The 22258-nt window shown below is 41.8% G+C and overlaps 1 protein-coding gene across 4 annotated transcripts in view; it reads left to right on the top strand.

Moving 5' to 3' along the window:
• Npr3 (natriuretic peptide receptor 3) overlaps positions 1-20694 on the top strand; it is a 68450-nt gene extending 47756 nt beyond the window's left edge. For 3 of the 4 annotated variants that reach the window (XM_028767566.1, XM_028767565.1, XM_028767563.1), the window contains exons 4-8: positions 3173-3308; positions 10212-10306; positions 12491-12626; positions 14314-14401; positions 15376-20694. In XM_028767566.1, the coding sequence (XP_028623399.1) occupies positions 3173-3308; positions 10212-10306; positions 12491-12626; positions 14314-14401; positions 15376-15487 (567 nt within the window). In that variant the 3' untranslated portion in view covers positions 15488-20694. The remainder of the gene's footprint in view (positions 1-3172; positions 3309-10211; positions 10307-12490; positions 12627-14313; positions 14402-15375) is intronic. The other variant, XM_028767564.1, reaches the window with a different exon arrangement.
• The last annotated feature ends 1564 nt before the right edge of the window (positions 20695-22258 follow it).

Here is a 22258-nt window from a genome sequence, read left to right as displayed (position 1 = left end):
GAAGAAGAAGAAGAAGAAGAAGAAGAAGAAGAAGAAGAAGAAGAAGACACAGTTAACAGGGTGAGGAGGTCCTGGAACTCAAGTCATATTTTAAGCAGGGATGCCATAGGTGCCCCAGGAGCAGGACTTTACAGAGCATTGCATGCAAGAACAAAACTCAGGAAGACTGAGCAAAACAATGGTAGTCCTCATGTAAGTATTGCTTACATGAACATGGGTGGGGCATTGTTTCCCGGAGCATGGGCAACTCGATAGTGGCTATGGCATTGAAGAACACAACTCTTTCTTTGGAAGCCAACAGTTAGCAGCTGATATCTCTTCAGGAAGATTTGAAGTCTAGTGCTCTCTTTGGGAACTTACCTCCTTTACATGTTCCAACTAGGATTCCATGCCTTTCCCCTGTAGCAAGGTGGTTTCTATAAAGTTATAAAAGAGAAGAATAGACCCGTAGGGGAAGCATGCCCATGTCTTGAGAATTAAATTTAACAGCTAAACTCTTACTTATTAAAATTCATCAGCATGCCTGCTTTCTCAAATCGTGATGACTTCATGGTCTAAGTGAAGAATTTGTATTCCTTTGGAAAATTAAATGCTCGTATTCAAGGCAGCCGAAAATTATCTCTGACTGGTAGATGTTATTTCTATAGCATTCTCTGCCTAAGAAAACAGTGTCTCTGAGACTTAAGCTTGGCAGCTAACAGTAAGAACCCAAGGCATTCATGGTCTCAGGAACTTCCGTGGGTGTTTCATTTTAATCCCCAGAAAATCTCTGTGAGGTGATCCAGTGCTAAATTAAGCCTTACACTTCACAAATGAGGAATCTGGAGATCGAGGGGTTGAGTGATGAGTCCCAGTTAGGAGTGAACTATAGATCCAGATAGTTGTCAACTACAAGATCTCTGTGACCTTGAACCTGTCCTATATGCCCTGAGGGTCAGTGGGATAGACCAGCTTGGACAGTGCTATGCTTTCTACTAGGTGGCATTGGGATCATGGTACTGTAAAAGATCTGTCTGGGGTACCAGGGTGTGAAAGGAGAGCCCTACTTTCCATCAAGAATAAAATGAGTCAATAAAAGCTTGTTTATTGGATGCTGCTCCTCGGAATTAGAATCTAAGCTGAATCCTTGGGTTTAAAACTCCTCATCTCTAGACAATCGCAGCAATAAAAGCTAACAGGGGTGACGGTGGCAGAAACTGTTTGAAGTCTTTTACATTTTTTAACCTGATAGCAACCCCAGGAGGAAGGCACTGTTATTTCTTTAAGGAAGAGATGAGGAACTGAAGGCCCAACGATGGAGGCACACAGCTACAAAGGGCAGAGTGGAGTAGCCCAGGTTCTGGGCTTTGGCAGATCTGAAATATTTGCTCCTATAATGCAAAACAGGACTCAAGGAGGGGTGGGATGAGGACAGATGAAACTGGGTGCTGAGCTGTCCTCTGTGGGTGTGCCCATGGAAGAAGTGATACCATTGGTGAGTGTGTCTTTGAACCGGGAGACACCATCTGTGTATATGCCCTTAAGTTGGGCCATACAGAAGGTCGGTGGAGGCATTCTTCCTGTGTGTTCCTCTTTAATATAACTGGGCAGGCCAATTCTCACACAAGCACCTCCCAGGCCCTCTGAGGAATGTCTTCCCATTCATTCTTGGCTTTCTGTCATTAACTCCAACTCTTGAAACAAGGTATGACTATTTTGTGCCTTTTATACAGTTTGCAAATTACCTAGCGTTTCAAGATGGTATTTGATCATTTCACTCCAGTTTGTGCTGTAATGGTATACATGTGGAAGCAGGACCTACCAAAGGGGACTTACAGTCTTTCTAAGGAGGAAATAATACAAGTCAAGTTATCAAGTGCCTGCTACGGACAGGCCAATTTCCCTGGGGAGGAGTTCACAGAGGTCTGAGTTTCCACTGGTTGTCTCCATGTGGTCTCATCCCTCTGGCCTCAGCTCAGCAGAGCAGTTGCTTCTTTTAATGGAGTGGTGGTCAGGATATGCTTTCACCATGTTAGTCTAGTCATAGTGTTTTTACAAACCTTCCTCCCTTCCACACGCCTGCTCATTTTCAAAACCCATTTCAGCATTTGCTGCCACTGTTGAACTTCTCGCCATCATCTACCCAATGCACAGTACTAACTGCTCTGGTTTATGTCTTCTTACTGTGTCCTGAATAAGACTCTAGCACACTACTGAGAACAACATGTGGCTCACAGACTAGTGGTTCAATACTTGATATGCACCAAACACTTTACGCTGTTATGCCATGATTCTTGCATTTACCCTTGAGGAAGGTTCTACACCACGTGCATAGGTACAGGTGAAACAAAACATAACACCTTGCAGCAACTTCCCTAAGTTCAATGGCCAGTGTTTCAATTTATTAAACTAAGTTTATGGAAACCAGAGATACCTTACTGGAACCAGAGATCAGATGGGACATACCAACAGTCAAGACTGCATCCATTTCTGTCCTTGGATTCTGGCAGAGGGTGGAAAGAGAGACTGAGGTGTTATTGCCAATTCAGAAGATAGTAGGGCCCCACTCCCTAAGCAGGCAGGAAGTACTCTGTTCCTTTTTTGTATATTGGTATGTATAAGCAATTGACATCAGTTTTGATGAGTATGAACAAATGGATGCCTAAATTTTTGTTTTTAATATTTCGAGACAAGGTCTTGCCATGTGGTGTAGGCTGGCCGCAAACTACTGACTTTTCTGCCTCAGCTTGCCCAGTTACTACTGTTCTGTTGGTGTGTCCTACACTCAAGAGTGTGGAGATCATATGGGCTGAAGAAGTTGGAGCAGACTTCACTGGGGAGTCAGACTCATGTTGAGGCTAACAGAAAATGTGGGAAGAAGGCTAATTGCATGGAAAAAACTATCTGTAAAGGGCTGAAGTTCCTGGAATGATTAACCTGGACAACAGAACTGTTTCTTTGCCTTCTGTAATGCTTTGTTTGCTCTGTAAATTCCCAAAGTTAGGGTTTTTCCTACTCAGTCAGTGCCAGGAAAACATAAGACTCTTGGTAGTTACTTTTGATAGTTTTTGTCCACTTCCGTCATGGATCTCGCAGACTTCCAGACTCAGGTCAGACCATTTTGCTTGCTTGTATCATTTGACGAACAGGAATCACCGGGGTCTCAGTCTCACCCAATGGGTTTCCTTTGCAGGTGAACATGTTTGTTGAAGGGTTCCATGATGCCATCCTCCTCTACGTTCTGGCTTTACATGAAGTGCTGAGAGCTGGCTACAGCAAGAAGGATGGGGGAAAAATCATCCAACAGACTTGGAACAGGACATTTGAAGGTAGGGATTCGGTTTCCATGGTAGCAGCCCAGCGGCCAAATAAGCTGCTGCTTCTGTAATTGCTATCTGCTGGAACTAAGACCCTTTCTAGAGTCTTTCTTTCTCCATTTAAAAAAGATTGTCTCATATATATTTCATCACAACCACAGTTTCCTTCTCCTTTCCTCCCAGTTCCTCTCCCCACTTTCCTTCTTCCTCCAATCCACTCCTCCTCCATTTCCCTTTCGAAAAGCGCAGGCCTCTCAGGGATGCCTCTCAACATGGCATATTAAGTTGCAATAAGATTAGGCACCTCCCCTCATCTTTAAGGCTGCCTAAGGCAACTTAGTATGACAAAAAGGGTACCAAAAGCAGGCAAAAGAGTCACCGACAGCCCCCACTCTCACTATTAGGAGTCCTAAAGAAGACCAAGCTACATCAGAGAGGCTTCATCCAGCAACTGATACAGAGAACCACAGTCAAACATGAGGAGGAGCTTTGAGAATCCTGTGGAAGAGTGGAAGGATTGAAGATGTCAGAGGGGTCAATGACACCACAAGAAAATCCACAGAATCAACTAACCTGGGTTCACAGGGACCCAAAGAGGCTGAACCAATACTCAGGGAGCCTGTATAGGTTTGACCTAGGCCCTCTGCATATATGCTATGGTTCTGTAGCTTCTCCATTTTTAAAGTAAGGATAATAAGTCAATTCAAGTCACAGTCTTGTGAACAGAAGGCCAAATAATGCAATGCATGTGGACATGCCTTGAGCAAATTCTACTGCATAAAAACGATCCTGTTCCTGTTTATTTAAATAACAAATGTACTATGATGTATATGTGTGTGTGTGCGTGTGTGTAAGCTAGAGAGTCATGTCAGGTCTTATTGTTCTACAACTTAGTTTTTGAGGCAGAGTTTCTCAATGAATCGAGAGCTCACTGCTTGGCTAGACTGACAGGGCAGCAAGCCCCCGAGACCTGCCTGATTCTGCCTCTGCCAACACAAGGATTGCAGCTATGATCAGCTGTGCACAGCTTTTTACATGGGGCTGAGAGTCTGAACTCAGGTCCTCATGCCCACACAGTAAGCACTTTACACACAGAGACATCTACCTAGCCCTGTGTACTTAAAAATGGCATTCAATGTAAGTGTTACTCATTGCAGAACCATCAGTGTGAAGGATCTGCAGTCAGGCTTAAAAGCCTGTTAACCTGGGTGTACGTTCCCACGATCAGACCATGTTGGCTTTAGTGGAATGCAGACGATCTTAGCTGTCGTATCCAACCTAGTGCTGAGAGCTGCCTAGCAGGTCCAGGCCCTCGGCTTTTATTTTACTTTGAAGACAGTGAATATTTAAAAACAACAACAACAATGAAAAGGCAGAAACGTGTAAGGATAACATCAACAAAAAGCACACCATCTCATCATTCCAACAACCATGTTGACGTTTAAACATGAGACTATGCTTGGCTAGGAAACTTAAACAGAATACAACAGTACAAAGTTAAAAGGGAAAGCTTTGCTTCCCTCTCCCGTCTCCTCTCCCCAATGCAATCGCTAACAACGACCTTTTTCTAGATGACCCCAGAGGTGAGCTACGCTTTCTGGTAGCATCGTTATAGACCCTGTAAAACTTCTATAAAGTGGATCTCGTTGTCAACCCCACTTTTCATGGTAGTTTTATTTATGTTACACTTTTAATTTTTTGTATGTCAGAAACATTCATACAGGCACTCATAGATCTAATATGTTTTAAAATGAGAAATGCTGGTTCTGCCTTATGGCTATATAAGAATTTCTGTAATTCTTTTTGTTTATTTGTTTTGAGACAGGGTCTTGCTATGAAGTCCCAGCTGACCTGGAACTTGCTTATATAGACCAGACTGGCCTTAAGCACGAGGCATTCCTCCTGCCTCTGCCTCCAGAGCACATGGATTACAGATACCCCCAGCCCCAGCTTCTAATCTATCTTTGGCTGGTGGATACTTCAGTTGGTTACAGTCCTTGCCGCTCTGCAATATGGTGTCATAGGCTCTTGCACACCTTGTTGAAGTTTTGTGGATATTTCTCACAGAGAACTTTCCTAATGTGAAGGATTTGGGGTCTTGACATATGTTGGTGCTTTATAAAGTACAGTGAATGTTGCTAAACTAAATGACTTTTTTTTTAAATAAAAAAGTTTGAGGTTATAATTACATTTCTCCTTTTTCATTCCTTTCTCCCAACCCTCAAATATACCCCTCCTGTTCTTCTTCACATTCATGCCTCCTTATTTTCACTAGTTGTTATTGCATGCATTTATATGTATGAACTTATATTCATATATGTATGTATTCTCTCTCTCTCTCTCTCTCTCTCTCTCTCTCTCTCTCTCTCTCTCTCCTAAATATAGTCTGTTCAGTCAATATAACGTTACTTGTGAGTATGTTTTCAGGGTTGGCTATTTGCTGAACATCTTACAGAAAATTCTGCTAATCTATATTTTTGTTAATACTACATATAAGACTCACCTCACTAACACCCCAAACTTGTCTGAGCTAGTTCCTAGGTCAGCTATCAACTTTATGTTCATTCACCCAATCCATTCAACAGGCATCTATGATGGAGCAGGCATTGTTCAGGGATCAGGAGATGAAACATTGAAGTGAAGATGTTGCCCATAACCAGTTTCCCTCATGTGCAAATGTGTGTGTGTGGAAAGGCAGTAAACACACAGCCCTTTCCAGGCACTGTAAAATAAGGCAGGGTAGGGAGATACAGAAAGGGGTTGGATGGGACTGCTGGCTTAGAGTGGTCAAGGAAAGGTCTCTGAATGTGGCAGTGGAGTGAGAACTGAGGGTGACTGAAGTCATTTTGTTTAGGACACAATGCTACAATTTTATTGTGGTCTGAGTGTGTGTGGTAGGAAGTTGTCAACTGAGGAGCTGGGAGGTCTATGTGACTATGTGTATATGGGACAGTGTGATAGGACCCAGTGTTCAAGATGCAATGGACCCATAGACCTGGGAATCCTGCTGAAATAGAAAGCTGCTTTAGTCTCCAGGCAGGCGGTATGCCTTATGGTTGTTGTGTGGCACATAGCTTGTAGTTCTGTAGTTCACTGGTGAGCATCTTGTGAGAACCATTAACACAGGGTGTAGACTGGGGAAACAGGAAGCAGGAACACGCATCCTTTAGTGCCTCATTTGCTCTGTAAGAGGCTGAAAAGTAAGTTAACTGAAAAGCATCTTTTCATTTCTGCACTGTGCCAACTTGTCCAGTGAGCCCTTGAGTGGCCTGGAGTATGCTTATTCTTATTTGTTAAACTTGTCATTGAAAAGTGAAATTTTTCAATGACAAGAACAAAGCCAAGTGTACATTTGAGAGAGGAGTACAAGATAGTCCCCTTTATGTTCTATGGCCTCAGCTCATCCATAGACATTAAAGAGAAGGGTGGTAAGGAGGAGTGGAGCTCCAGATAGGGTTGTCTGGGTAGTAGCTATGGTAGCTACTGCTAACTTGCTATGGTATTTTCAGTGAACACCATGTTTTACTCTAGACATGAGTGACGGCTTTCATTTTAGACAAGTAGTAGTGGCTTGGGGGTGAGTAAGCTTTCTGGGTGAACTCGATTTGCCTCTTTCTGCTTCAGCTGGAAGAAAAGAGGGGCAGGAATCAAATAGGGTAATTCAGGGGGCATATTAGGACAAAGTCAAGTTTCCCAGAAGTTGTGCACAATACACCAAAAAACTGGTGTGTGGGGACACAACCTTGGTCAAGCACATCCCATTCTTAGCTATTACTCACTACATGGTGTGGTCATTTGTTCTTGGTCTTCTGACAGCGGGACAGGAGCCAGAGTTGGGGATGCTGAAAGGCACCAGTGAAGGAGGTTGTTGAGAGAAGGGCAGGTGCCCACAATGGCTGGGATACAGTTTTCTTTAGAGCCAAGACATGCGCTAAATTTTCTCTTACGCCATCTTGGTATTTCCATTTTAGGATGAGGTCTACACAGTTAGTTTGCACCAAGAGTTTAAGTAATTGTATAGTTGAGTCTAAAACTATAACCTTATGTGTCCAAAATGTAAAGATTGATGCCAAGGTAAGTTTGGATTTCAATGGTTTGGAGTCTATTTTATTTGTTAAATAATAATGCAGTTGAAGGTAGCCCCTCAAAGAACTCTAAGGTAGATGTGTAAAGAAAAACTCAAACCTTCCTAACATTAAAAACAATTTTAATTTTAGTGGTTGCTGTAAGTGATCATTAAGTTGTCAGGAGAAAAAAATACCCTGGATGTTATTTGACAAAATTGGATTTTATTGCCACGAAACCTATGATCAACTCTGAAGACCTTCAATAAATGGTCCAAGAAGAAGCCGTGTTTCCTCTGTGTGAGAGGTCAGGGGGACAAAGTAAACAGGACTGCGGCACAGGACACAAGCTCCACTCTAAGCAAACAGAAACTGGGGTAGAAAGAATCATTGCTGATATACAGGAAAATTCTGCTCTCAGCCTGACAACCTCACCTTTGGCCTGATACTCTCAGGTGAAGTCTCACTTTGCAAAGCAGCCACCCCAAGAGTTCTCACCCTATTTCCTGGCAGAATTGCAATCATTTAGAAATGTAATGAGGTCTTGGAATACTAGGGCCACTTAATCTTTATAAAATACTCTGCAAAACACTCAGCAGGTCGCACCATCCCAAATACCTCTGAACAGAATGATTTAGGATAGCCACAATATTTGGAGAAGAAATCCTATATCTATATCTGTATCTATCTATCTATATATATATTCATATGTACATATGAATGTACAAACTATATGTATACTATTTGAAGTATTATATGTCCCCAAAGATACACAATATGATAATAGTTGTATCCTTTGCAACCTGCCTGTATTAAGAAGACAAAAACTGTAGATGAATGGTACCTCCATTCTGTTTCCAGCAAAGTAACCCAAAGTCTGGAAAAATCAGTGGACCTTCAAACCACAGCCCAAAGGACAGTAAACCCAAAAGACTGCCTCTCCAAACCACACAAGAGGATGGAACTTTCCCCTGGGATGCTTCTCAGCAGACACTCTTTTTGCTGGGACAGTCATCACTTCTGGATTGAACCAAATCAATGGAAGCACGAATTAAGAACAACACAGACTTCTCCCACAAAGAAAATGAATGGCTTTTGTTAATTAGAACATGGCTGATGCACACATCTTGCTGCTTAGTTATCGAAGACGAAATAACACACTATTTATTATCAGCCATTGTTCTCTGGTGGCCTTTCGGGGATTGGCTGCTGTGAGCATCAATCATGGCTGGTCAAGGTGGTTGGGTCCTCTGTGTTCTGGCTGATTTGCTATAGCTTCATATCTCTCTGGCCCTGGTTATAAACACAGATACCCTTCGTTAGAAATTTCACAGTTCTCTGGTTCTTTTGTTGCCTTGGGATCTTTGTAAATTAAACCAGGTCAGTTACTTACACGTGGTTTGAATCATAGGTTTCCTCCTGCGTACTTTCATGGGGTTTTTTATAATTCCTACTCTTACTGAACTCCACCTTGATGTACTGAGTCATCCTGAGTGATTGAACACTGTCAAGTGCTTTCTGTGACCTTGAAGGCACAGTAGTGATAATGGTAACTTTAAAATTTCATCCTTCATTCTCAAATCCCAAGTTCAAAATCCCTTAAGTGTCCAATGGAAACTTCCTTACAATGGATGTTTGTTTCATGCAAAACAATTTTTTTAAAAAAATATTGTATTAAGATTGCCTTCTGGCTATGTGTGCAGGTGTTATGTGAAACTAAGTTTTATCGTGTTTAGACTTGTGTCTTACCCCCAAGATGTCTCCTTATGTGTATGCAAATATTCAAACAATTGAAAACATCTGAAATCTGAAACACTTCTGGCCCCAAGTACTTCGGCTAAAGGATACCCAACCTGTAGGAATAATAATAGCAGTAGGGGCACTGGAAGAAGAAAACAGCTGGCTTCGTTTAAGTATCTGTTGCAGATGCCTCGAGTGTTTTTATCTCATGCAATTATGTCTATGTCCTCTCGGTAGGAACATGATCCTGTTAATACCAGTTGTAGAGAGGTTCAGGGGACCAGTATCTTATTTGTGTGTGTGTGTGTGTGTGTGTGTGTGTCTATAGGTGTGCCACAGTGTGGATGTAGAAGTCAGAGGACAACTCTTGGGAGTCAGTTTGCTCCTTTTCCCATGTGGGTCCTAGAGATCAAACCTCTGTCCAGTTTGGTGACAAGCACCTTAACCCACTTCACTGGATCCTTCACTGAACTGAATCCTCAGTCTAGGCCCTTCCTTGAGCAAAGAATCCATTCGCTCTAACTTAATCTCTGCTGCAATGCTAACTCAGCCCCCAGGAATCTTTCAAATGTTTGGATAACCAATGAATGAACACACATTAGGCAATGATCTCTAGACATTGGCTCCAGAGACTCAACAACCAGGCCTCCAGCTTTCCTGTATGTTGATGCAGCCTGTATGATAACCACTCACCCACTCCTGGGCCAGACTGATTTTCTTTATGAGAGTTGTCCAATGATCACGTCAACCTATGTGTGACAAGATATCTTTATTTCTCTGCTACTTCTTAGGGGAAAAAAAATCAAAACTCTAGAATGAAACACGTTGCTTTGACATTGGCCTTAATTCTTTTTTTTTTTTTTTAAAGTATTCCCCAAAGATCATTTATTTCTTTTTCTTTTCTTTTTTAAATGGAGAAATGTTAAGAATTTAGGAATGCAGACACAGATGAAATTACAATGTCTTTCCAAATGCCAACAAAAATGCTCCCAGTCTGATGTGATTCCCTGTGGCATGAATTTGGTTTTTTTTTTTTTAAATCCCATTAATTCGTTTTCTTGGCAGGCAGAGGCATTAGTCTCTAACTCGGAGTTCTTTACCTCTCCTGTAGGTATCGCCGGGCAGGTGTCCATAGATGCCAACGGGGATCGGTATGGGGACTTCTCCGTGGTTGCCATGACTGACACAGAAGCAGGCACCCAAGAGGTGAGAGAAGGTTCTGCTTTGGTGATTCTTGCAAGTGGGGACTCCAAGAGTGTATTTGTCTTGGTGTCCAAATAAAAATGAGCCTTTCCATGTACTGAAAGCTCACTGTTGATTGTGGGATCAGAGAGAAGGCAGGACATGGTGCCATGTGTGTTCTTTATAGAGAAGTTCTATCTTTCAAATGGTCCAGAGTCTTTCCACAGAACTGGGTAATAAGGACATCCATTGACAGGAAGTGCAACTTACTTGCTTCTTGCATTTCTGAATTTCTTTTTCTAGTGGTTGTTACAGATTTTTCAGGTGGTACTATTTCAAAAGACGGTGGAGTCTCAGGACAGAGAAGTCTGTCATGTATGGAAGATGAGCCTGTGACAGTCACTGGTGGGCAGGGCCTCTCTGCTTCAATTTCTTTAACTATAACATGGGAATTGTAATATTTTCCTCACTGGTCTCGTGACATCCTTAGAACCATACATAATGAGATCTAGAAAAGCAACACATGACCTCTAATTGACAAATATAGAGAAAGAAGTGTTAAATAAATATGTATTTTTCAGCTGATAGCATTGGTTGCCCTGTTTCCTTGGGAGTTCATCACTCTTGTTGCCTTTGTGGACACAGGTGTGGGAGACTGTTTTCCTCTCCACAGGGGTACATCTAGCCTTTGGTGACAGAATAGGAGTCCCCTCACTATGTTCACTCAATGACTTCATGTCCCGCCCCATCCCTTCCCCCCAGTTCTGGGTCTCTTCTGCATCCCAGCTTCCCTCTCTGGAGGAGGTGGGAAGTGATGATCCATCTCATTTCATTGTGAGGTTGCAGTGTACTTGGGATTTTCTCAGCACCTAACAGTAACTGTTGTATTTCAGTAGGACCTAGGATTGTTTTGACCATGACCATAGATATAGCCTATGAGGGCCTGCTGTGGCTCATTCAGTCAGTCAGGAGGAGAAATGTCACAGGCCACCCAGGAGCCACTGTGCTCAGACAAAAGAGGAGAATCCTTAAAAACTGTGGGTGAGAAGGCACTGCCAGACTAGCTCATGTGACTGATCTACTAGTCATGTGACTGGAGTGTGACCCTGCAGTTATATCATGAATGAGCGATGATTTTCCAGGTGTCTAAGGTAACAGCTGAAACAGAGTTCAGCCTGAAAATGGCAGAGCACAAGAAGTGACTTTATCAGAGATGAATATGACCTCTAAAGAAATGGCACTAGCCAAAGGAGGGTCAGAGAGTTCCTCAGTGGCACTCTTAAATTTTTAAAAATTGCATTTATTTATATATTTATGTATCTATGTATCTATATATGTGTATATGTATGTATATGTATGTGTGTATGTGTGTGTGTGTGTATGTGTGTGTGTGTGTGTGTGTGTGTGTAGGTCAGACAACAATTTGTAGGAGTCAGTTATCTCATTCCAACATGTGGGTCCTGGGAATCAAATTTAGGTCCCAAACCTTAAGGCTTGGTGGCAAAGGCCTTTATCTCCCAAGTTATCTTGCTGTCACCCTAAATGTAATGTAATGTAATGTAATGTAATGTAATATAATATAAATCTATCTAACTGAGAAATGTGGGCTGTGTACCTGTCACATGCTTAACTTGAGTGTGTACGTAGTGGCATTGGCTCTGTCCCATATCCCTAAGGGAAACGGGCCTAACACATGGCTGACAGTGTGGACTGCTCTGTGGCAGAAGGCCAGACAAGGCCCTATGGGATGAGCAAGGGAAACACCTGTAAGTTTATCGAGTATTGTTTCGTGGGGAAATTAAGAAAATCCACCCTTCCTACTATGCATCGGCAACTGACGAATATCTAGGGACAGCACTGGTAGGCTGTGACCTCCAGATGGACCTCAGGTGGCACTGTCTGTTGTGTCCACACCTTTCTAAACCTTCTTCCCTGCCAGGAGGAGCCATGCGGAAGCAGTGACAGTGTGCACAACACGGGAGCATTCTTGCCATTTCCCATGCACTTCTGAAGTGCTTGCTGTCAATTCCTGAAGGTGGTGATGTGCAGAGGCAGCCGGTGTAGTGCAGAGGCAGCCGGTGTAGGTGTAGGTGTAGGTCAGGCCGTGTGTTTTGGAGAGTTCCTGCAAGGCTGTGAGCTTTGTGCCTCCTTTGGGAACAGGTACATTTGGCCTTAGCTTTCGTCTGTCTGATTTTTACCTTTCTGTAGGTCATTGGTGATTACTTTGGAAAAGAAGGTCGGTTCAAAATGCGATCGAACGTCAAGTATCCTTGGGGCCCTTTGAAACTGAGAATCGATGAAACCAGGATTTTGGAGCATACCAACAGCTCTCCTTGCAAATCATGTAAGTTCAGAGACTTAATTAACTCACTGTCCTTCTCCAGTCCCAGGGTCATGTGAGTCCGGAACACGTTTCTCTCAAGAACTCATGTTCTGAAAGCTCCTATGCATTTTTTCTGATGTCTTCAAACCCACGGAAACAGCTCACAAATGGCAGACCCTCTTCCTTTTACCAAAAGCTTCCATATTTCTTTCCTTTATTCTATTCTTACAAATGGTAGTATATTCTGCCTGGATTTGTATCTCTCACTACAGTCTCTTAGTTATTAGAGGTTTTCACTTTTAGGAAAAATAAAAAATGCTATTAGCTGTCTGTTGTCCACCTCTTGTAAGAAATTTCAATATTGATTTCAAAGTTCACAGTTGACCTCCAAATCCTCAGGACCCGGCAGATGGTGCCTTTAAATGCTTGACAACTTGCAAAGTGGTAAATAAGTATTGAATATATTACTAACGGTCAGTATCTGGGTGCAGATAGAGAAGCAAGTGTGTCTTCTTATGAATAGTCCAGCAATAGTTAGGGGATGATTGTCTTTGAGGGGCTTTGTAATTATGAGTAAGAACAAGTGACATCAATCTTGCAGGCCAGTTAGTAATTTTAGGTGAATATATGAATGGTCACTATGTCTCAGGACCATCTTTGAATGATGAGGAATTTATATCCACATGATAATTTTGAGAAAGAATTAAGGAGAAAGTGTGTTGACCACATAATTGCCAGGCCTGAATCCCAAATCTCACTTTCTTTCTTGTCAGTTTGAGGAACCTAGGAGATTCCCTTCAACTCCCCAAGTCTCACATTTCCCATGTGTAAAGGGAATTTACCCAGCTTTGATCTGAGGAGGCAAGGAATCCATAGACTGTAGGCTTAGTCTAAACTCTGCAAGGAAAGTAGCTGTTGATTTTTTATTTTTTTTGAGAACCAAGATCCTACTGAGAAAGATTTAATTCAAATGGTTTACATTTTCACAAAGCTATATAGGCCATTTTGTGATGGAACTCTGGCTTTGGTGAGAGAACATCTAAAAACAGAATACTGACCCAATGCAATCTCCCCTGAACTCTCTAGCACTTTGAAGTCTCACCACCCACCTGTGAGAAACAGAAGTGCTGGGCCAGTGCCTTTGTCCATCCAAATCCAGGATGGATGTGTGTGTGTGAGATCGTCAGTTTGCAGCTTCCGTCAAGTCCGCCTTGAGTCTGCCTCTTTCTCCATCTGTTATTCTCTCAGACCCTCTTTTCTTCCCTCCCCTTTGTCCTCTCCGTTCTCCTACCCTGTCACAGATCTTGCTATGTGGTTCAGGCTGGCCTCAAACTTGAGGGCCTTCTGCCTCATCCTCCCAAGTGCTAGGATGATTGGTGTTTGTCCCAGGCCGAACTTTGAACTTGTTCTGACCTTGTTCTGATCACTCTCAAGTTACAGTGCATTTATCTAGTGTTTTCTAGAAACCTTTTCTCAGAACATTATACACACACACACACACACACACACACACATATACTTTACATTATATATCACATATAATATTATATGTAATACATTAAATATTATATATAAATAATATACATTACAATATATTATACATATTAAAAAGAAAGGAAAGCCAGTTTCAACTGGAAGATGAACAAAAAACAAAGTATTTTTACTTATTTCTCAAAATGAACTCTGATTATTGATGTTTCTTTTCAAGCAGGTGGCCTAGAAGAATCCGCAGTGACAGGAATTGTTGTGGGGGCCCTACTAGGTGCTGGTTTGCTAATGGCCTTCTACTTTTTCAGGTAGGGACCATTTATGGAGTTAAAATTCACTCTGCCTTTTTTTTTGCCTTTGTCTCCTGTCATTGCATAATGCTCCTTGTGATTTGCCCACACCTTTCTTTTAAACAAGAAAAATGGTGGTTAAATTATCAAAGCCATTCTTCGGCTCGATCTTGGGTTTGGCAGGCAGTGAGTCCTTGATTCCTACGGTACTTTCGAGAAAGTGGCTGGGATCTCTGGATCATTGATCCGTTTATGAGAATTCCTTCTACCTATCAAATACAAACATGAAGAGGAAATCTGGACAAAGAATGAACTTCCTATCCTCGGGCTTTCTTTGATTTAGAAACAAGTGCCCATTTTCACTTGAAAGGCTGGAAGGAACTCCCAGTGGTCTGTGATCCCAGGCTGCAGTATGTTCTGTATTTGGGGAAGTCACATGTTTAGCTGTTGTTGGGGCTCAATGTCAAGGCTCATAAACTTATAAGTTGCACGTGTCATTTGTTGCAGTGACAGTGGCCCATCCTTTTGTAATCTTCAGTGGCTGAATTCGTAGATCATTGTAGATTGTCAAGGTTTATTTGTAATATTTCTTCATTTTTGCATGGAGATGTAAGTCTGGGTGTATGTGGCTCTTTGTAGGAACAATCGTGTTCTTGTTCCTTTGGTCACAGTACACTTAGTCTGATCTTTATCTGAGGGCATATCCTGGGAGTCAAGCAGAGGTTCTGGGGCAGCATAGATAAGGCTCCCAGGGAAGAAGGGGAAGGCTTGTTCTGTGGCATTTCAGAAAGCATGCCAATTTTCCTCCCTTAGTAAGGACATGATGCCTTGGGGCACAGGACTTTAATCTCTGACCAGGGTTTCATACTGTGTCACTTGTCATTTATCAAACCTAACCCAGATGTCCCTGGAGGGCACTCTTTGTAAGAGGAACCATAGTATTTTACAGTCAAGTGAGGTTTTATTATTACATTTGTTTTGCTTTTACCCAGGAAGAAATACAGAATAACCATTGAGAGGCGAAATCAGCAAGAGGAAAGCAACATCGGGAAACACCGAGAGTTACGGGAAGATTCCATCAGATCACATTTTTCTGTGGCTTAAAAGATATGCCCCTCTCACTCTGTCTGCCTGAGATTCCTTAAAGAGATAGATGGAAGGACAAACATCAACGGAACAGAAAGGGTGTTCTCAGAGAATTCATTCTTCTAAATAGTAGTCATTTCATTTTAAATTTTCTTTAGAAGCTCAGGAATGATTATTAATCACTATCTGCCTTCTGGCCTTTCATCTCATGGCAAACAAATATAATGATATAACGTAATCCCGTTAAGTGTTCTAGCTGCTGGAGGGGCATCGGAGTAGGTTTATGTCTTGAAAGTCTGGTGTCTGCATATCTTGATTGCTTTGGGAGCATTTCACAAGAGGATATAAAAATGTGGTTTTTCTGAAATGAAATGTTTTGTAGCTAGAATAAAACAATTTTTACAAGTAGAATATTCTTGGAAAGAATTTAACACCCAATAAGAGGACAATGGAATGAAAGAAGTCTCAAGGCTGGGAATGCAGTGCCCCTCTCTCTGGAACTGGGAGACAGGTTTGTGGTTGAGGAGGGTTGCGTCCAACGCCCACATTCAGGTCTGACTCCATAGCTTAAGAAAGGGTCTTCCCTGTCTCTTTTAGTGTTTCATCAAAGCTACTCTGGAAAACTGTAAATATTAGTGAGCTAGGAGGATTTATATAAGAAAAATGAGTCTAAAAATGTTTCTTTTATTATGTAAAAAGAAAGCCCTACTTCACACTAACATTTTATTTTTAAGTATTTTAATCTTATATTTTGGTATTAGAAATGTGTCTATTTTTTCATTTTGAAGATTAAATTTCACTTATAGTTTAAAGAGCACGGAGGAGGTGTGTGACAAATCTGTGGTGAGGAAAGAGTGATTCTCTTTTTCTCTGCTGTCCTCTGTTCTTTGGCTGTGGCCAATACAAACTGCTGCTCTGGCTGAAGATGCACAGAAGTCTGTTCAGCTTAAAAACTCTGAAGGAATACATTGATGTTAAGCTGTTGTTCATTTTGGACTGTTTTAAATGTATGTTATTGGAGGGCTACATCCCTTCTAACTATGGCCAAGTGATGCTCTTCAAAACCAGTAGACTTAGGCAGAGACTATGAAGAAATGCATCTCCTTTCCCTCAAGAACAAGCAGACAGAATTTGACAGCAAGACACAGTGGTGATACATTTTAAAGAATTGCATGCGGCTTAATCAAAATTTGAGGTGATGATTTTGATTAAAGGAAATGTTGATATCTGCTGTGTCCCTTTAACCTCATAAGACTTCTGCAGCCACCACAAATCGCACATAGCTTGGACAGTGAGCTAGAACAGACAAGGGCAGCATGGTCAAGACTAAGCAGGTTTTGGCTGGCAATCCTCTTTGCACTCAGTTTAAATTCGGGCTCCTACTTTATCGTTTGAGGAGAGAACAAGGGTATCAACTTGTAATTATGCCTTTCTTGGTGACATTTTGAGCATCTGAAACACAGTTTAAAGGGGAGAAGTTAAATAATTTCTTGGAGGTCATACATATCCATGCAGGTAACTGTGGAGGAAGTCGAGCAAGCTCTGGAAGCTAGCTTTCTGGAGAAGGAGTGTATCACACCGTATTCTCTTACCTTCACCTCATTGAGTCAAAGTCAATGGGCTGCATCTGTGTGGGGTGAACTTCTTTATGGCTCAGGAAATGAGATGCAAACCACATGATAAAATGAATTAGCTGTCGAAGAATGGAAGGAGGTACATTGTGGTTCTGCATGTAGGATATTGAGGGAAAGGTGCTGACTTCAGAAAGAGCAGAAAGAGTAGGCCAGAAAGGTAAACTTCAAAATGCTAATCCAGGAGGCGAGCTTGTGGAGCACAACTCAGGAAGGCAGAGGCTGATGGTTAGGGACTCACATAATGAAGACAGATAGGCAGATGGCAACCACCCCAGCTCTCAGAACCAGAGGGCTGCTTGTTTCTCTCTTTCATGTTCAATGATGTTTTCCCTGTGTTTCAGAGATATTCATTTTTTAATGTTTATTTTTTGAACCTGTGTGTTAATTACAGGAGGATGGCATTAGGGAAAGTTCTCTACCTGGCTATGTTCTTTGGGTGTAAATGTGTCTAATCCTTTCTTGAATTTATATAGTGGCCCATTAATGGTAGCATTGTTACAACAAGTATCTTTTATTTCTGCTCCAGTTAGAGGAATTGTTCCAAGGTTAATAGCATATTCCCAGATTAGATCTTAAAGATGAGAAGGGAGCTAGCCTTTTTATTTTATTTTTAAAAAACAGGGTGAATCATGAGGTCCCTGGAGTCATTTCTAATATTATTAAGGTTGATTGCTCATTTACATCTCTACTGTATAGTTTGTCTTTTTTGAATGTCTTTACATGGCTAGGCAAGGTAGCCCGTGTCTTTAAACCCAGCACTTGGGAGGCAGAAGCAGGGGGATATCTGTGAGTTTAGGGCCAGGATGGTCTGCATAGTGAGTTTTAGGTCAGCCGTAGTTACACAGTTAGACCTTGTCTCAGAAAGAATAAGTCTTCATATGAGTTGCCAAAACATCATTAAGTTTTGAAAACACCACTAAGTTGGGAAACCTTCTCTGAGAGTATAGATGTTTGTTCCATGGTGGCCTTGGGATTGATATTGTATTGTAGAACTTAAATCCCTAACTGCTAAGCAACAACTTTGGCAATCGGTCCTTCATAATGTACCAGTAGTCAACTATTACATAATAAACAAAATGGGTCTTTAGTTCTTAAGCCATTCTATAAATTTTTTACTCTTAAATCCAATGATCAAGGTTTCAAAGGGGGGGAGTATTTTATTGATATTTTTCATATTTGGTCAAATATAAGTTCATATGCAAGTTAAAATAAGAATATACCTATGGTGATGGAAAGAAACACAAATTTTATAGCCAATATTATTGTCTTAGATTTGGGAGAGAAGCTGAATTCAGAAATAAAACTTTCTGGATAGAGTCATATCTATTCCCAACACAGAGGTTTCACACTGAATCCGTCAACATGTACTGTTTTCAAGAACAGTAAGTGTGTCTTTTCCTGAACCACAGACAGAATTCCACATGTCTTGAAATAGTTGTTTACATTTCAGAATTCATGGAGGAGAGGGAGAATCCTATGGAATGAGAGCAGACGCCCCATCCCCACTTCCTTCCTCTTTCTCTTGAATGAAAAACTTTGGAATGCCAAGTCACTTCCCCCTGCTTATAGGCTTCCTGTGCCTTTGATGAAGGCACATCTACCTTCTGTGTCCCTAACTTACCTCTTTTCTTCTGGTTGGGACTGATTATAGGAGTCTAAGACAGGCAGTGGGAAGTGAAAAAGGGAGGCCTTTTATAGCTCAGACAGAGAGTGGGTTCAGAAATGGTTTCCAGTGGCACCATTGATTCTTGAAGCAGGGCTACTTGTGCAGGTTTTTTAAATTCGTCACACACACACACACACACACACACACACACACACACGAAAAAGAGAACGAAAGAATAGTGTTTATAATTGGAAAATCCTAGGACCTATGTTTGTTGAGACACAAAGAGCTCAAGTCCCTAATGGGTGCAGCTACAAAGGCAAATGTCAATTGAAATTTGGCCCTCTACCTGTTTGTGTAGTTACACCCAGAGGTTCAGGACTTCAGAAGAAAGCTATTAATGAGCTGAATTTCTCATTCAGTGAAAAAAACAGAAACTGTCTAGAAACACAGGATGCTTTAGGGGCAGCAGAGAAGTAGGGAGAATGAGCCAGTGGCACTGGAGGGATCCGTCGCTCTTCCAGTTGGTCTTTAGAATGGAAGAATAATGAACAGTTTAGACCTTCCTCAATAGCCAGTGCCACAAGAAGGGCTGGACATGCCCAGAGAGAAGAACCAGGAGCTTATGTCTCCAGGGTGACAGAGAGAAGTTTGCCGCTGACACGGGCTCTACTGTTCTTCCCAGAGCTCCATCTGCCACCCATCACATCTCTATGGATATGTTAGCACCTTTTCCGTGCAGGTGGGAACCTGTGAGGAGGACTGCACATTTACTCAGAGAAAAAGACAAACTAGCACCTCTGTGAGGAGGTAGCTGGCTTCTCCTCAGAAGCCTGACAGTAACTTGACCATGTATGCCCTTGGACAGTTCTCGTCTGTGCTTTTCATGTATGCTAAGGAGCCTGGCTTTGTTCTCAGCATATGAATTTCTCAGATGTCTCCTGCAGGCCTATGGGATGAAAATAATCCTCAAAAGGCACCAAGTTGGAAGTTGTTCAAATCTCTCATTAACCACTAATGTTAATTCACCCCAAACTCGGAGCATTCTGAGCCAGCTGATGCTGGTGTTTCTGTTTTACGTCACTTCCAACATAATCGAAAGGATTTCAATGAGAGCTGACTCTCGGAGGTAAAAATAAACGTGTTACAAAACTCTTCAGTCTATCAGGTATCATATGATTCCTAGTGGAGAGATTTGAACAAGCAGACTTTATAGTTAATAAGACACGTTCCATTTCTTTGATTCATATTTAAAGACATAAATTTATATGCACAGGAACAAAGGGTCCGTTGACCAAAGTGTGAATTATAACAGGCTACCAAGTTTGTTTTTATTTTCTAGAACAAAGCTGTCAAAGTGTATACTTATTATTGGATAGAGAAAGAGTTATTTCTGCAAAGAAAGAGGAAAACATGGGTTTTGACATGGACTATCTTATTCATTATTCAATGCCTGTGTCTGAACGTGTTCAATGTGGTGTAGCTTATAAGTCAGCAATGAAGTGTTCTCAGCAGGCCAGAATCAGAGCTTTGTTCCCTGTGCATAACTGAAACCAGGGGCTCATGAGCTAGGCGTTGCAGAAGGTCAGTCCCACGAGCTTGTGTCTTTTGAGCCATTTTGTTCATGGATAATTTAAATATAGGACCATCAAACAGTACAAACTTACCCTGAATCCGGTGGAAATGTCAAAGCCACACCAGCTACACATAGCTTACTATTCTAATGTAAGTAGAACTATCTGCATATAATGTGATTTAATTTATTGTTGTTTTGTGTAGAAAGCAAGGACTAATGACTGTGGATATAGCCCTGTTTTGTATAATATATTTTATTTCTGGTGCAAAATTGGTCATTGAAGCAATATATTTCATTTGGTGTTTGGATATAAATGTGTATGTGTTCTTGTAAAGGTTTCTATTCAGCAAGAATAGCACATAGCCCAAATATAACAATATGTTCTCATTAAAAGTATACTCTACAGAAACAGTTTCCTGTCTATAATTCAACTAACATATACTACATATGTCCAAGTGTTCTGAGGACTTTCTGTTCTCTTGGATAAGCCAAAGTAAAAGATCAGTTATTGAGGATGATGTTTCGTAATGTTTAAATGAAAAGTTGAGTATACGAGAGGACTCAAGAATTTCTGCCCCACAAAAGGAAATTTACAAAGACTGTAGCATGTCATCAGAATAAGTGCCAAACTGAAAACATTGGCTTGTGCAGGTAAGGGAGACATGGAGAGTAACCCTCCCCCCCCCCATTTTCGAACCTGGGCATCTTTTTCCATATTAATCTATTTATTTATTCACTTTACAACCTCATCACCATCCCCACCTGTCTCCCCCTCACACAGTCCCTCCCATTAGCCTTCACTCTCCTTCTCCTCTGAGAGGGTATAGCATCCCCTGGGTATCCCCTCACCCTGGCATATCAAGTCCCTGCAGGGCTAAGCACATCCTCTCCCATTGGGGCCAGACAAGGAAATCTAGTTAGAGGAAAGAATCTGAGCGTCCTGAGACATTATATGCCCCAGCTGCTATCACTGATTCATGTTATTGTGTTTATCACCCACAGTACTGAGAACTTCAGTCCTATTTTGCAAAGAGCTCTCAGGCTTCTGTGTACTAATTCCCGATAGCATCACCATATTCTGATTCCACCAAGGGACCAATCTATCTCCAAAATCCCACCATCTGGCAATCAAGCTACCAAATCTGATCCTGTTGGTGACAGTTCACATTCAGATAATAATAATGGGACTGCTGTCAAGTTCTCCCACCGTGTCTCACTAAGAGGACGAGGCCCCTAATTGGTTATCCTACGCAGAGTGGTCAGCCTGGAAACTGCATGCACACAAACAGTGAAAGTGGACCCAACAGTCCATATGTATGTATACACACATACAGACATACAGACATGTACACATATATACGTACATACATGCGACAATAATAATCAAATAAAAATAAACTATCAGGTTGAATTGGGGAGCATGGAAGGGGTTTGATGGAGAGTTGTTGGGAGGTGCTGGGGGAGGAAAGGGAGGGGAAGTGATGTAATTCTACTTCAATTAAAACATTAAAAATTTAATTAAAAAAAAAAGAGACTGTTACCAAGTGGTAGATTTGTCAGTATAGACCGAAGATTTTCTTTGTTTTTTACATATTACATTCCAATGGACAAAGAGACGTGAGGCAGCATGCGGGCTGTGAGAGGGCACTCTGCAGGGGAGGCTGTGTGATTCCTGGTCTTCAGAGAGCCTTCGGTTTCCCCAGATCTAGCAGCCTCAAGGCCAGGATAAGTGAAGACAGAGAGGCTCAGAACAGGGCTGCCTTCCAGGCCATAGCAGAGTGCTCAGTGCTACGCTCTCTCTGGTGGGGCAGAGGTTGGCCTTGGGGAGGCTTGAGAAAAAGCAGCTGTTCAAGAAAGACATCCCTCAAAGCAGAAATATCCTGGGTGCTTTGAATGGCATTTTATGCTTCCAGGCAAACGTCTAGCGAGAGAGAGAGAGAGAGAGAGAGAGAGAGAGAGAGAGAGAGAGAGAG

Source organism: Grammomys surdaster, unplaced genomic scaffold, assembly GCF_004785775.1.
Source record: "Grammomys surdaster isolate TR1022 unplaced genomic scaffold, NIH_TR_1.0 174, whole genome shotgun sequence".
Classification (NCBI taxonomy): domain Eukaryota; kingdom Metazoa; phylum Chordata; class Mammalia; order Rodentia; family Muridae; genus Grammomys; species Grammomys surdaster.
This window is presented reverse-complemented; position numbering and strand designations above follow the sequence as displayed.